The following is a 14,006-nucleotide window of genomic DNA, read 5'->3' on the forward strand; positions in this document are numbered from 1 at the left end:
TAAAATCTTCATAAATTCTAATCAATGAATGCTAATTCAGTATCAATGAAGGAAGCAGAAAGAGAATGTCAAACAACTCCTAGTGGATCTGAAAATAGAGCGCGGTTGCCATATCTGCATGCATCTTTCGCAAAATTTTCTCATTTGCTGTTTCAACGATTCCATTGAACAACTTACTAGCACATATTGCTTGTGGTGTTCTGCAAAGTTATAAGCCTATTTGCCACAACGAGGGAAACCCGATTTTCAGGTTTGATGCTGATGCCTGTAGAGTGTAGAGTGAGTTGTTTAAGGAGCTAATGCAAAGTTCCATTTTACGAGGAAGTCATAGACAAATATTACGCGGGTTGAACAAGTAATACATGAGGAGAAATTTGGGGCTTCAAAGCAATGTATCCCGGGTTAGTCAGAAACCACCTCGTGGTGATTAGTGATCCTTATGTAAAAAATTTGGGTAACATGATGTGTTTGGAATGTTTGAGATCAAATTGTACTCATTAAAAGAAAAATATAAATTTAGTCTTCAAATCGAATTAAAAAATATTCCACTAAAAAAAATATGTTTTCTGTAGTTCTTGACCAAATTACTTTTTTTTTATTCTATATTAGAGAGGTTTTCAGCCTGCGGCTGGTTCGCCTCTTTACCAAATTACTTTGCAAATGTGAAAATAGTTTCTTTTCTAACCTGAAAGAATTGACAAAAATGGGTATTTTCTATAATCGAGGGTGCTCCAACTGGCATCAAATAAGGGATTATTACTTTCTGGTCTAAAACTAACAACTTGCAAAATTTGGTTCAAATCCGAGAAGGTCGATTATCATGTGAAAACTTTTCCTCACTCATTTGGCCTGGAATGACCTATACCTAATTTTTAGATTTTAGATTCAATCGGAAAGAGTGTCCATAAATAGCTTTTTGCTATATTTTAGGACATTGTTCAATGAGAAAAAAATTTCATTTTATGATTTTAATCTTTATTTTGAAGTTTTTTAATGCAATTTTTTCAGAAACCATTTCAAATATTCACATAACATTAGATCACATAATTTAGTATTTAAAAATGAGATTATTTTACTTCCAGAAATTATATCTTGAAAATCATTCTTTGATCAATGACGTCAAAAGAAAAGTTGTAGGAAATTAAGCGTGTTTTTCAAAATAATTTAGGTAAAGCAAATGTTATTATTTTCTTCATGTATAAAAGATTTAACCCTTTACCAAAAACATAAGATATTTGGAGATTTCCTAACGATTCCTAGCTCATCTACAAATTCTGAGAAAACAAAAGTCAAGACACGTTACAGCGGAATGTGTCACAATTAAAATAAATGTTTGCTCCGAATCCGAAAGGATTCAAATGAGAAAGATTTTGTTTGTATAATAACAAACATAGTTCAATTAATTCATTGTCACGTTCTGCACTACCTTGCGGTTATTCGACTTCAAAATACACCTAAATATTTACGTACAAATAAGGAAAGTGGCACAATTAAACCGCAACATAAGTGCATTTTTCCTACCACCCATGGTGATAAAATGTTTCTTTTTATCGTAGCGGACGGTGAAAGAAATCTTTCCTCATACCTACTATCCAATGAACAACGATGTAAGCCACAAAAAATATCAGTAGGCGGTAGACAGCAAAAGATTTGCTGAAGGATATAAATGACGTCATATGTTTACTTCGATTCGAATTTGATGTTTACTATTGGGATTGGGACAAGCCGGCCCTGCTTTATTTATGTGTCGTAATCTTACGTGATGTTTCACTTATGGCAGCCCAGCGCTCAAAAAAGTCTGCTATGCATTCAAAAAAAAACAACATTTGACCCACTGAACCGACTTTATATACGAAAGGTTTTGATGAGTTTTTTAGGAAAAATACTGGAATGAAACCTAAAATTTTATAGATATTTGCTAATAAGTTGTGTCATGGTGAATGACCCTTTGAGTTAAAACCACTCAAAAAAAAAAAAAAGTTGTGTCAATGGAATGGAGACGCATGCTGTTTTATAGTTATCAGCAAGGAAATTGAAATTTCTGGTAAGCAAATGGATAGAGGACCCTCTTGGCCAAAAATATCTTTTTCTTTTCGCTTATCGTAGCTCAAAAAACAAACATTTATACATTTCTAGAACTGTGTTATGTTGCATAATAAAATCTTAAACAGGTTCTATAAACCGACATATTGTCACTAAGATATTATCATTAGTTTCTTGGGATCCCTGCGAATCCTCTGAGATTGCAAAAGCGGGATTGTTTTGAAATCTAATGCTTCAGGAAATATAAGTACCCAAGTTGCTTTTTACGCGAGGGATACGTCCCGCGTAAATCAAAATCGTGTAAAAAACCGCATAAATTCCGACATTCGCGTAAAAATAGTCGCGTAAAAAACAAACCGCGTAAAAAGCGACTTCAGTGTAAAAGAAAACAAAAGGATTTGAGAAAAAAGTTTTTTTCAAAAGGGGATTTCTTATTCCATTCGGCCGGCCGTCAGCAGAGCTAGGGTTATATGGTGGTTTTCTTATTGAAGCAGGGAAGGACCAAATGGTACACCTAACTTGGAATAGGTATTTACTTTTTGACTCAAAATCTGTTCAAATTTGATTCAGTTTTCGCCAATCACTTTTGAATACAAGCTAACAATTCTACCTAGAATCGTTCATGTAACCTACAATGTGTAAAAGTAGCTGCAATATTAGCTGAGCAATATTAGCTGAATAGTTACATTTTGTATTACAATAGTCAAATACGTTCCAGGAGTAGTGGTTTCGTAGTAACGAATTTCCGCAAAATTAAAAAAAACGTGCCATCCGTACAGGGATAAAAATGTTACCAAAATAAGCTCATCGAATTTCGAGACATTAAAATATCTGAAAGAAAACTGAAATTCTGCTAAAAAAATTAGGAAGCCGCTTTGTTAGTACCGCACCGAATGCCTATTTGCTGTGTAACGCTATTGATTGGAATGCAAGATTTCTAGATGCCAAAGACACAAAAAACCTTCATAAAATAGTCGGCACACATTGTAGAACACGAGGCCTCAGCAGCGCCCGTTGTTCTACGTCATTCGCAAGATCCAAAACACAACACAGCGAGCGAGAGGAGGTACACACTTTTTGCGAAACGGCTAAAAATAGAGACTAACCAGCCAGCCGTAACCCCACGCTCACAGGCGCGCTTCAAGGATGCGCGCCCTCGCTTGATTGAAGTGCCGATTGTTTGCCATTTAAATGTTGTGATCCACTTTGCGCGAACGATTCTTTTGTGCTCGAAGATTTTTCTTTAGGACCGGCAATTTATGCTCTACCGTTGTTTACCTTCTATTATAGGGTTCATGGGTCGGTGGAATTATGCCCTTGGCCGGTCTTGTCGGTGGTATTCTGGGTGGACCATTAATCGAATATCTCGGTAGGAAGAACACCATCCTGGCAACGGCCACTCCATTTATTATCTCATGGCTGCTGATTGCTTGTGCCAACCACGTTGCGATGGTTCTAGTAGGTAAGTTGTTTAGAACATTATTTTTTTCGATTTTAACTAAATTAATTGTGGAATACATTCTGCAGGTCGTGCATTATCCGGATTCTCGGTGGGTGTTGCGTCACTCTCTCTGCCAGTCTATCTAGGTGAAACCGTACAGCCGGAAGTGCGCGGAACGCTAGGTTTGCTCCCTACGGCTTTCGGTAATATCGGCATTCTAATGTGTTTCGTTGCCGGCAAGTACATGGACTGGTCGGAGCTAGCGTTCCTAGGAGCAGCACTTCCGGTACCGTTTCTGATTCTGATGTTCCTTATTCCGGAAACGCCACGCTGGTACGTTTCACGGGGCCGTGATGATCGAGCACGTAAAGCCCTGCAGTGGCTCCGTGGCAAGAAAGCTGATGTTGATCCAGAATTGAAGGGTATTATCAAATCACATCAGGATGCAGAGAGACACGCTTCGAAGAGCGCGATGTTGGATCTACTGAAAAAATCGAATCTAAAGCCACTGCTTATTTCCCTGGGATTGATGTTCTTCCAGCAATTATCTGGTATAAATGCTGTCATCTTCTACACGGTGCAAATTTTCCAGGATGCTGGATCAACGATCGATGAGAATCTCTGCACGATTATTGTTGGTTTGGTGAACTTTATTGCAACTTTCATCGCGACCATGTTGATCGACAGGCTGGGTAGAAAAATGTTGTTGTATATTTCGGACGTTGCAATGATCATTACGCTGATGACGCTGGGTGGTTTCTTCTATGCAAAGAACAGCGGTCAAGACGTCTCGCAGGTCGGATGGCTTCCGTTGGCAGCATTTGTGATATTCGTTCTTGGTTTCTCACTCGGATTCGGACCGATTCCGTGGTTGATGATGGGTGAAATTCTACCCGGCAAAATTCGTGGTTCTGCCGCTTCCGTAGCCACTGCTTTCAACTGGTCCTGCACGTTTGTCGTTACGAAAACATTCGCTGATATTATTGGTAAGTACCGAACTTCAATGTTCGTCATTAAGACCGAATACATGATTCGCAATTTTAATGTCAACAGCTTCCATCGGAACGCACGGTGCCTTCTGGATGTTTGGTTCGGTGTGCTGCGTTGGTTTGGTGTTCGTGATACTGTACGTGCCTGAGACGCAAGGAAAATCCCTGGAGGATATCGAACGCAAGATGATGGGCCGCGTAAGGAGGATGAGCTCGGTGGCTAACATCAAACCGCTATCGTTCAATATGTAGAAAGCTAAAACTAAGTGAATTTCCGAGCATCTTCTAGATCCGTCTTACCCTATGCTTTATGTTAGCCTTCGTTTTCTAATGTATGTTTTTCACAAGACATCCACATTCGGAAACGCGCGAGACCTCAGCTCAATTGTTTAGAATTTTTATATTGAATGCGTTACCTCAAAATAGGCACTGTGCGAAGTGGCTGGGCGACAAGTTACTGCTTATACAGTAGATATGCTTAATTTTTTGTTAAAAAATAACATTCGAAACCGGGGCTTTAGGACAAAAAAAAACACGCAGAAAAAAACGAATAGCTAAGAGATTTTATGTGATATGTTATATAGAAAAAAGATAGCGTCTCTCCAAGAGGGCACGGTTACGTGGTTCAGATGAAGTTTATCAAAGATATAGCGTGCAATAGTTGAAAACTAAACCCACATTAGGATAGCGGCTGCCAGTACAATTGTGCGAGAGATCAAAACTATATTTTAAAAGAACATGTTGACATTTTAATTTGTGCCTACCTACGCAACTAATGTTAAGTCCAAATTGCCAGCAGAAAATTTGAGATTTACAACAAGCCGCTAATGATTGTAAATAATTATCATTTAAGTTTATTCTGGATATGCCAGCGAAATGAATAAGTTCCTTTCTTATTTACATACCTAATATAGTTAACGAGAAAACTGCGATGGTTCAGAGCAGAACCATTGCTGCAGTTAGGGGGAAAGCAAGAAATATTAAATAGTAACTGCAAAGTAGAAATTAGAAAACCCCGCTAGACATGACAGAGTGCTTGACATTAAAAAATGGGTCAATCTCAGAAAATACCAAATATTAGGTTGTACGTTTTTAGTGCTTAGATGTTCCCGTGCGAGGTTGCAGTATAGTACACCCTATAGTAGAGGCTGATCTGAATTAATTTTGATTGAGAGCATCCCTGGACGGTGTCCAACGTGTCGAATCTCTGCAGGAAGTAAATGAAAATGGCAGCATGGACATTTTTAATCAATATAAGTTTAACAGAAATAGATCACCAGATAGGACCATAATTTTATCATTATTTCATGTATGAAGTAATTATTTAATGTGCAATATATAAAATAAAAATAATTTATACGAATAGTGCTAGCGGTTTAATTATTTCTCATCACATCCGGCAACATAAAATTTTTAGACATATACAATGATAGGGTATCCACTATATTTCAAAGATCAAATTCCATGACTTTCCCTGATTTATGAAATGTTTTTCTGTAACCCTCAAAACTGTTTTACGAATACGTTGTAAAGATTCTTAAGGAGAGAATTAACTCAAGAATTTTTATATAAAAATGTGCATTCCAATTAGCCTTGATGTACGACACAAGTCTACCATAATATTCTTAAAACAAGTTAAAGTAACTGTAATGACTTTTGAGCATCAAAATTTTTCGATACACACTACACACTACGACAATGTATTTAAAAGCATATTTTTTATCGACATAACATATTTATTATTATGTGAAACAATTGAAGAACACTTTTTTGTAACAGGATGTTGAAATCGATTCCGGGTGTACCGAAGGGAAAGGCCAAACAGAAACCAAAATCAATCCTTTTTTGATAGTAAATTTAGTCATATTTCAATACTTTGATGAATGCAGGTTTCCAGGAAATCGACACCCTAAATTGATAGTAATGTTGACTCATTTGTTTTACCCCTTTTAAAACACACAAAAACTTTTGAAATTATTTGCAATGGCCTTACTGGATTACTGAAAAGAAGACAGATTTACAAAAGAAGATTTACAAGTGGCTGGGGGACAACAGGAGGAGGAAGCTGACAAAGTGAGGACACATTCAAATGAAGAAAAAGGGGTTTATTGTTTGCATTATGAGAATTTTCGTTACATTAACAGATGTACAGATTACTGAGAGACAAAGGGGCCCGAGTAAGATCGGGCAAGTAGATAGTTATTATTAAACCGGGAAATATTGTCTTCCAAGGCATCAATCGTTACTGTTTCATCTGTATAGACGAGACTTTATGTAAAAGTAGTCTAGAGCAGCGGTTCCCAACCTTTTTTGGTTCGCGAACCTCCTGGCGGAATTCCCTATAATACTCTGCCGCGCTCTAAATTTTTGGCGAATCCTCATTTGGCAAACGCTGTTCTAGAGGATTCAAACCATACTATCAAGGCGACGTATTACAGTTCAATAACAAGGGTTTATGATTCGGCCCTCTCAGAAACCGCAACAACCAGTGATATTTTTCTAGATGCATTGGCAGTTCTTGTATTGCACTCATCTAGAAGTGGGCCTTACTGCAGAATACATTTTTTTCTCTGGTCGCGGCGAATCTTTTTAAGTTGATCTGAGGTCCACTCTCCAATCACTCGACACTATAACAGGTCATGCAAAGTCAGACCAAGATTAAGTTCATTGCATAAAATCTTCCATATGACCGAGTGATACAATTCCAACTGGATCGCCAACGGCCACGGTTTGCTTTCACTGGCGGCTAAGATAGCACTATAATGGGGGGCTCCGTAGCCGCAAGGTTATCGAGTCTGCTTTGACAAGCGAGTGATCGTGGGTTCGAATCTTAGTTGAATCAAGCCATTCCTTGTCAAGTGACTTTAGCATGGGTTCATTCTCAGGCCCCTCATTTACCCTTCCTTCATGCTGAATTCTATATTTACCCTCTGAAGCCTTTTGACAGTGCAAATGTCCCTACTATAGTTAAGTGTACTGATCAGAGGTACGAATGAGTCCTCGCCAGGGCCGGCTATAATATGGGATAGTACTGGCAGCGAGGAATAAATGGGTAAGTAGATCAAGCTTTGAAGGAAGGATAAACCCCAATACACACAGGCACGTATAAAATTCAATAAGCATATCGCTCATTCAATAGCGATTATAGCAAAAAGAAATGCAGTGCAGGTAATATAGCAAACACCCGGGCGATATCACAGTAGATCAACGATACTGGTCGCAGTGATGAGTCCACACATGAAAAAAAGGACTATAATCTGACTTTAATTTTCAAAAGGTCGCATGACCCATGTAAAAGAGTTGATTATGCGACATTTTGAAAACTAAAGTCAGTATTCACCTCTATACGTACTCTGCTCTGAGAAAATGGAATGGTTGTTCGCGTGAAATTTGCCCACTGTGTCTTGAATGTTTTCGCACATCGCAGATCGATTAATGCGACCATAAAATGGCATAAGTGCGCGAAACACACACAACAAAGCAATTCTATGATTTTATTCAAGAACCTTACCGAATTTGTACGACATACGACATTGCCAGTCTAAAAATCTGTTTATAAAGTAATAGTGTATTTCTCGAGCTCTAGAATTTCGGTTTACGAGAGGATATGAACATCTCATTTACATTATACTTGTATACTTTTAATGTGATAGTGATGGGTTTTTTGTGCGACGGCCGGATTTTGTGCGACAGTCCCGGATTTGGATGACTTGTCCCGGATGGTTAAGCATCCCACATTGATTCAATTTTTGTCGTGTCACTGAATTTTGAAATGCACAAAGAAACGCTACTGGCGACACAATTTTTTTTTTGAAAATTGCACAATTTATCTAATTTTGTATGAAGTTGCCTCTAAATAAATGTGTTATGTACTACAGAACCAACTAGAGATGCCAATACCGGGAGGTATTTTGAAAACCGGTTTTTCGGTATTGGTAAATGCAATACCGGTAAAACCGGTAAAAAACCGGTAAAAGTTAACTCTTGAAAACTATATTCAAAAATCATATGATTTGAAGAAGTTCCTTCCATAATCAACGATTCTCAATTTCTGTCGCGTAGTTAATTCATTAAAAAAATAATATTTAACAATGCGAAGAGAATTTACCATGTCATCTTTTAAACGAGAACAAATTTCAATGAAAAACTTCCGGAGGCAGAGAATCTTCATTCGGTCTCCACAGAGAAAGAAAGAATAATTCCTAGTGATAAATTAGAAATGTAGCGTAGGAAAACCCTTGTTCAAGAGCTTTTAATAAGCTGCTTAGATACTGACATTTATGATAAATTATAACTGAAGGTTCAGTTGATTTTGGTTCCTCTGCCTGCTCGGTTTCTGAGTTTATTCCATTGACTTTTAAAATAATAAAACCTTGCAGAATTTTATTATTAAAACATCCTTGATGCCTTGAAGAATATTACAAAGTCATTGCACATAGCGCGGCTAATTATAAAACGAATAAATTTAAATATACGGAAATTCTATCAATACAGTAACTCGAACAGCAGTTGTGCGATACTTGAAAGGTGTTCCGAGAGTAGTTTTAGAGTGTGTAGTTCGTAGAGTTTGCAATTTTTCCGGTACAGTAATTCGACAGCAGCCAAGGCTAGTTTTAGCACTGCGACAATTTCTTATTTCTTCATGAATTCCTCATCGCTTAAATAAAGCGTATCCTTGTTTCTCAGCAACGAAAACAGTTCTCTTTAACGACCGCCTCGACACCAATAACAGAGGAGCTCAACATGCAAGATGGCAAGATCAGATCGATAGTGATTTGCGACTTCTGAGGCGACTGAGAAATTGGCGACGAGTGGCCCAGGGATTGGAACAAGTTGAATGGAGACGACTGCTTAAAAAGCATGAGGCACTCCGGCTCTATGCTGACAGCGGTGAGGTATTTCAGGGGTTTCCCTTTGGAAGAACTACATAATTGAGTTATTATTTGTAGAACCTTCAATCATGAATTTAAGTTTCCCCTTGCTTTAAACTTTTTACCAGCGATTCAGGCTTCTTGAGTTGTTATTTGATCATGCAAAAAAATACCGAAAATACCGGTTTTTGGTCTTGGAAAAACCGGTAATTCGGTATTGGAAAATAGCCCGGTAATACCGGTAAAACCGCTTTCGGTAAAACCGGTATAGCATCCCTAGAACCAACATTCAATATGCCGCAGTACTCGAAGTAGCGATGATAGGAGCATAATGACATACAAGGCAAAATGGGCCACCGTTCGTTTGGGCATATTGCACAATCATTTTTGCTCATTTGTTTAATGAACTTGTTGATAATGTTCTTAATAAGCATGTCATCAAAAGCCGCATCCAAATTTAATAACATGTCTGAGACATTGAGCAAAAATTCGAGCCGACTTAGGATTGTAAAAGTACTATAAGAATTGTAATCCACGAAATAAACTCTATATGCCATTTGTTGCGTGCTATGGAGCTTTGCTTTCACAATCCATACATGGTTACTATTGCTATATACGAACAATCACTTAGTATAATTGAGATAATTTTTTGTTTTATCGCATCATCATAATTATTTTTGCTTAGCATAGCTGCAAGGGGCTAATCACAGTCAATCAATATTCTATGTATTGTTAATTTATCAAAGTCATATCATCTCGTAGGTTTGGCAATTATTACTGACTTTAGTTTTCAGAAGGTCGCATAGTCTATGCGAAAGGGTTGATTACGCGACCTTATAAAAACTAAGGTCAGATTAGAATTAGAAGGCGGCCCAGTTAGCCTGTTACTTCTACCACCCCTATATCATGCACTCGTGCAAATTTTTTTTTGTAGTTAGTGAGGAAAATGTTCAGTTTTAGAATTCCACATTTTCAAGCAGTTGGAGGAACTATCTAGACTTATCCGTAATCGATTGAGTATGTCACAAAGGCTTTGTTCTTTCACGGAAATGTTGCTATCGTTATAGAATTGCATAGTTCTTTAAAATATCACTAAAAAGCTGTAATTATTAAACGGCACCGGTAGCTTGTTCACATGTTTAAGAATCTATTTAAATTGAGCTCATGAGTTGGCAGTTTTGCGATTCATAAAGCATATGCGGTATATGAAATCAGTTATGTTGTAGTATCATTTACTTGCCTCTAAAAATGGTTGCTCCGGATTTAAAGCCAGTGCCACTTACTCTAATAAAAATTGCTGCAAGAGCATAACGAACTTACCCATAACCTGCACCCGGCAAATGGCACACGTATCGCACTCTACATCCCAGCTCCACATTGCAACGGCGTTCCACTTCTTGAGCGTAAACATTTTATCCGGCTTCACGTCGTCGAACTTATCGCATGAATTCTCGTTCTCATCTGCCATTGTGGTTTCGGTATTCCGCTTCCCACACTTGCACAGCAATTGAACAATAGAAAGCAAATACTAAGATAAATTCGAAAACCAACACTAACTCTGGCCTGATTATTGTTACTGGATAAATAGACGAGGACCGTTCTTTACGCAAAAATAGCAAAAGTATAAACGGTATAAACATAAACAGCTTGAAGTGCTCGAAATCGTGAGTTCGCTTGGTGAAGTACTAGAATTATGGAAGATTTGCTTGACCAACACCAAACAGCTGATAGCTGTCAAACCTGACAAAGCAAGGCCATTCAGAAACGTTTGCCGAGCGCATTACATTGTAATATAGAAGACATGCACTCTTGAATGAGTTTACCCGTAAATTAGTTGCATTATGCAAAAACTTAGTTGAAACTACTCAAAATGCCCTTAATGTGAACAAACTCAGATTTTGAGTATAGTTTTTCAAACCAAAAAATTGGTAGTAGGAACTTAAAAGTGCGGTATTTGTCACAGAGAATAATTCAATAATCGGTAGCCACTATGTTACCCTACCCCGTAACAAACTGACAGTTATTAACAGTTTCCCATAACACCCGCCAGTGTCAAAAATGTCGCGACGATCGTTTTCACGTGCCGTTCAAAATTGACGCACCTTCGATTTCCAAAGGAAATGTTAATTTTTGTTACGTTAAATGTGAACGCAAAAAGCTGTCTGGACAACGATTTGAAAAGTGCGTATTGATTATTTCAGCATTGTTTCATGTTTTCGGTAAAACTGTTTGAATTCTTGGTGGGTTGTTTAATAAAAAGCGGTATTTATTACAAGATTGTCACTCTTGTGTACGAGTTGTCTGCTGTAAAGTATTTAAATATTGCGTGTTTCATTGTTGGATCGATTTTGTCGTTAACAGAACAAGTTAAGCAAAATTCAAGAGTAAATCCAAGCAATAGAGATCGTTGCAGTTGTACAAAAAATACTTTGTTACATGACAGAACCAAATAGAGCATGTTATTATAACAGAAGAACCAGTTATGCTGCTATTGTCATTACCACGGAAACGTTTTAATACTTGACATAATGTTGTCAGTTCGTAAAATACTCTATTGAAATAATAAACCAATTCAGATCTTATATGCACAAGGGATTTTTTGCCAAAACAAATGATAATAAACTCTTTCTTCGATATTTACGCCGCTTTCAAACATCTGTCGTGAACCATGAACCAGCAGTTTTAGGTACGTTTGATTAGTATGGGAGCTGTCACATTGTTACCGGGTTGATGTTACCTGACTCGCTGTGTTCGCGGGATCGTGTTGGTTCAAAAGGTTTTGAAAAATATCGCCTTTGTGTCGAAAATATCGTTAATTTCGATCACTAAAAATAACATACCTAAACCACAGAGAACAGACATTTATGTTCATATATAATCTCATTGAAATGGTGTGTAAAGCTTTTAAACAAAACACTAGCGACATCTGTCTTACGCTGCCCCAGTTACATTATTTCCATGTTGCCAAACATAATGTATTTTATAGCGTTTTTCCATATATTCGAATTACTGGCAACTTTTGTTAGTTACTGTAGCAACGGTCGTACCTTTGTTTATTTATTGAATATTTGTAGAATACCGCTGTTAAAAAAGTTGATTGATTGCCAATGCCAATTCGTGCTTTGAACACCTTAAAATACATCTTAAATAGTTCTGTATGTAAGTTATACTTTAAAATTAAGATCGGGAAATTGTATTTGTACAATTTTTTATATCTATGTATATCACTCAGCTGCTGAATAGGAAGTACCAAGCGCAGTATAAAAAGAAAAAGTTTTGCCGAAGGCGCACGTTAAACGCAAAGTTGAAGTTATAAATATATTTCGTTTATTTTAGAGGTCTAAATAAGCAACAAAACGGTATTTCGGGTTATTTTCCAGGTCCCAGTCACAGTAGAAAGATAGCGTGCTGGTAGCCGTGCAAAATGAATCCAAATCATTCGCTCCCAAACAAAACGCTCGGTGGTCGTTGGTCATTACCATCACACATTATTTGTTCCAGTTGTACCATCATTTTGTTGAACTCCACCTGACCGCGGTGGCAGCAGTTTCCTTTGACAACGCCTTTCGGAAAACTTCCTGAAAAACTACGTCGAATCACTTCAGTCGTACTTCGTGATGGTACTGATCGTCATGAAACTCATGATTTGTATTCATTAGCAGATATTTTACTACTGCAACTTTATCCTTCGTTTGGTTCAGCATCTTCCTGCTTTCATAGTTTTTTTTAAAATGATTTAAAATAGCTTAAAATGAAAAATTTACCAATAATGATTACCGTTTCTACCTAGTTTATTATTTTTATGTTACATTTCGCACGTTGAGTAAACAATATTTTAGTTACCATCGCAACTGTGAAAATGTGCAAAATGAAGCATTGACACACATTGTCAATGAAAGCTCGATCTTGTCAGTGATGCAAGTGCCACGTAGCGGGAGCATTACCAACTACATTCAAAATGTAGGTTTGAAGCTTTTACACAACCCGCGAGAAAAAGATGAATGTCTGTTCTCTGTGCCTAAACGTTATAGTGCTTGCTAACTTCACAAAACGTATGTTTTTTACCGGGGTATACTCTTCTTCTTCTTCTGTTGGGTACTCTCACCACTGCGTCCATTATTTTGAACTATTGTGGTATGCCCCATTGTCTCTTTTGCTGTACGCTTCAGGCTTACCTATCACTTATTGAAGAAGTGGTATGCTGGAAGCTGGAGCGAGACAGGTTCCAATCAGGGATGACTTGGTTTATAAACCTTATAGTCCTGATCGGCGACGCAAACCAGATCTCCCTAGGCTCTAGTAGGGCCTTTTTGAGATACTGCAGTCTGCGTCCTATTAGTGCTCCACAATTGCAGAGTAAGTGTTCCGAGGTTTCGCTCTCGGTATTGCACAGGCGACAAATATCATCTTGCACGAAACCGAGATTCCGAAGATGATATTTACTCGGGCAATGTCCTGTCACCAGACCGGTAAACGTGCTGAGTTCTCTCTTATTGAGACTCAGCAGCTTCTGAGTAACCTTAATACTAGGCATTATAAATTTCTTTGATTGTTTGAGCAACTGTACAGCCATCCAATTGGCCATAATCATTCGGCTCTCCCATTGTTTTAACCCATGTTTCATCACACAGTCCGAGATACCGCAGAATGGATCCGGACCTG

The 14,006-nt window shown here is 37.8% G+C and overlaps 2 protein-coding genes across 2 annotated transcripts in view; one reads left to right on the top strand and one right to left on the bottom strand.

The window, feature by feature from the left end:
- The window catches only part of LOC128738271 (facilitated trehalose transporter Tret1), a 31,159-nt gene extending 25,332 nt beyond the window's left edge, over nt 1–5,827 (top strand). The window contains exons 6-8 of the mRNA XM_053833279.1: nt 3,334–3,505; nt 3,571–4,470; nt 4,538–5,827. Of these exons, the coding sequence (XP_053689254.1) occupies nt 3,334–3,505; nt 3,571–4,470; nt 4,538–4,725 (1,260 nt within the window). The 3' untranslated portion in view covers nt 4,726–5,827. The remainder of the gene's footprint in view (nt 1–3,333; nt 3,506–3,570; nt 4,471–4,537) is intronic.
- LOC128738274 (RING-box protein 2) overlaps nt 1–10,962 on the bottom strand; it is a 79,388-nt gene extending 68,426 nt beyond the window's left edge. The window contains exon 1 of the mRNA XM_053833283.1: nt 10,665–10,962. Within this exon, the coding sequence (XP_053689258.1) occupies nt 10,665–10,812 (148 nt within the window). The 5' untranslated portion in view covers nt 10,813–10,962. The remainder of the gene's footprint in view (nt 1–10,664) is intronic.
- Between the last annotated feature and the right edge of the window lie 3,044 nt (nt 10,963–14,006).

The sequence above is a fragment of the Sabethes cyaneus genome, chromosome 2 (genome assembly GCF_943734655.1).
Source record: "Sabethes cyaneus chromosome 2, idSabCyanKW18_F2, whole genome shotgun sequence".
Lineage (NCBI taxonomy): Eukaryota > Metazoa > Arthropoda > Insecta > Diptera > Culicidae > Sabethes > Sabethes cyaneus.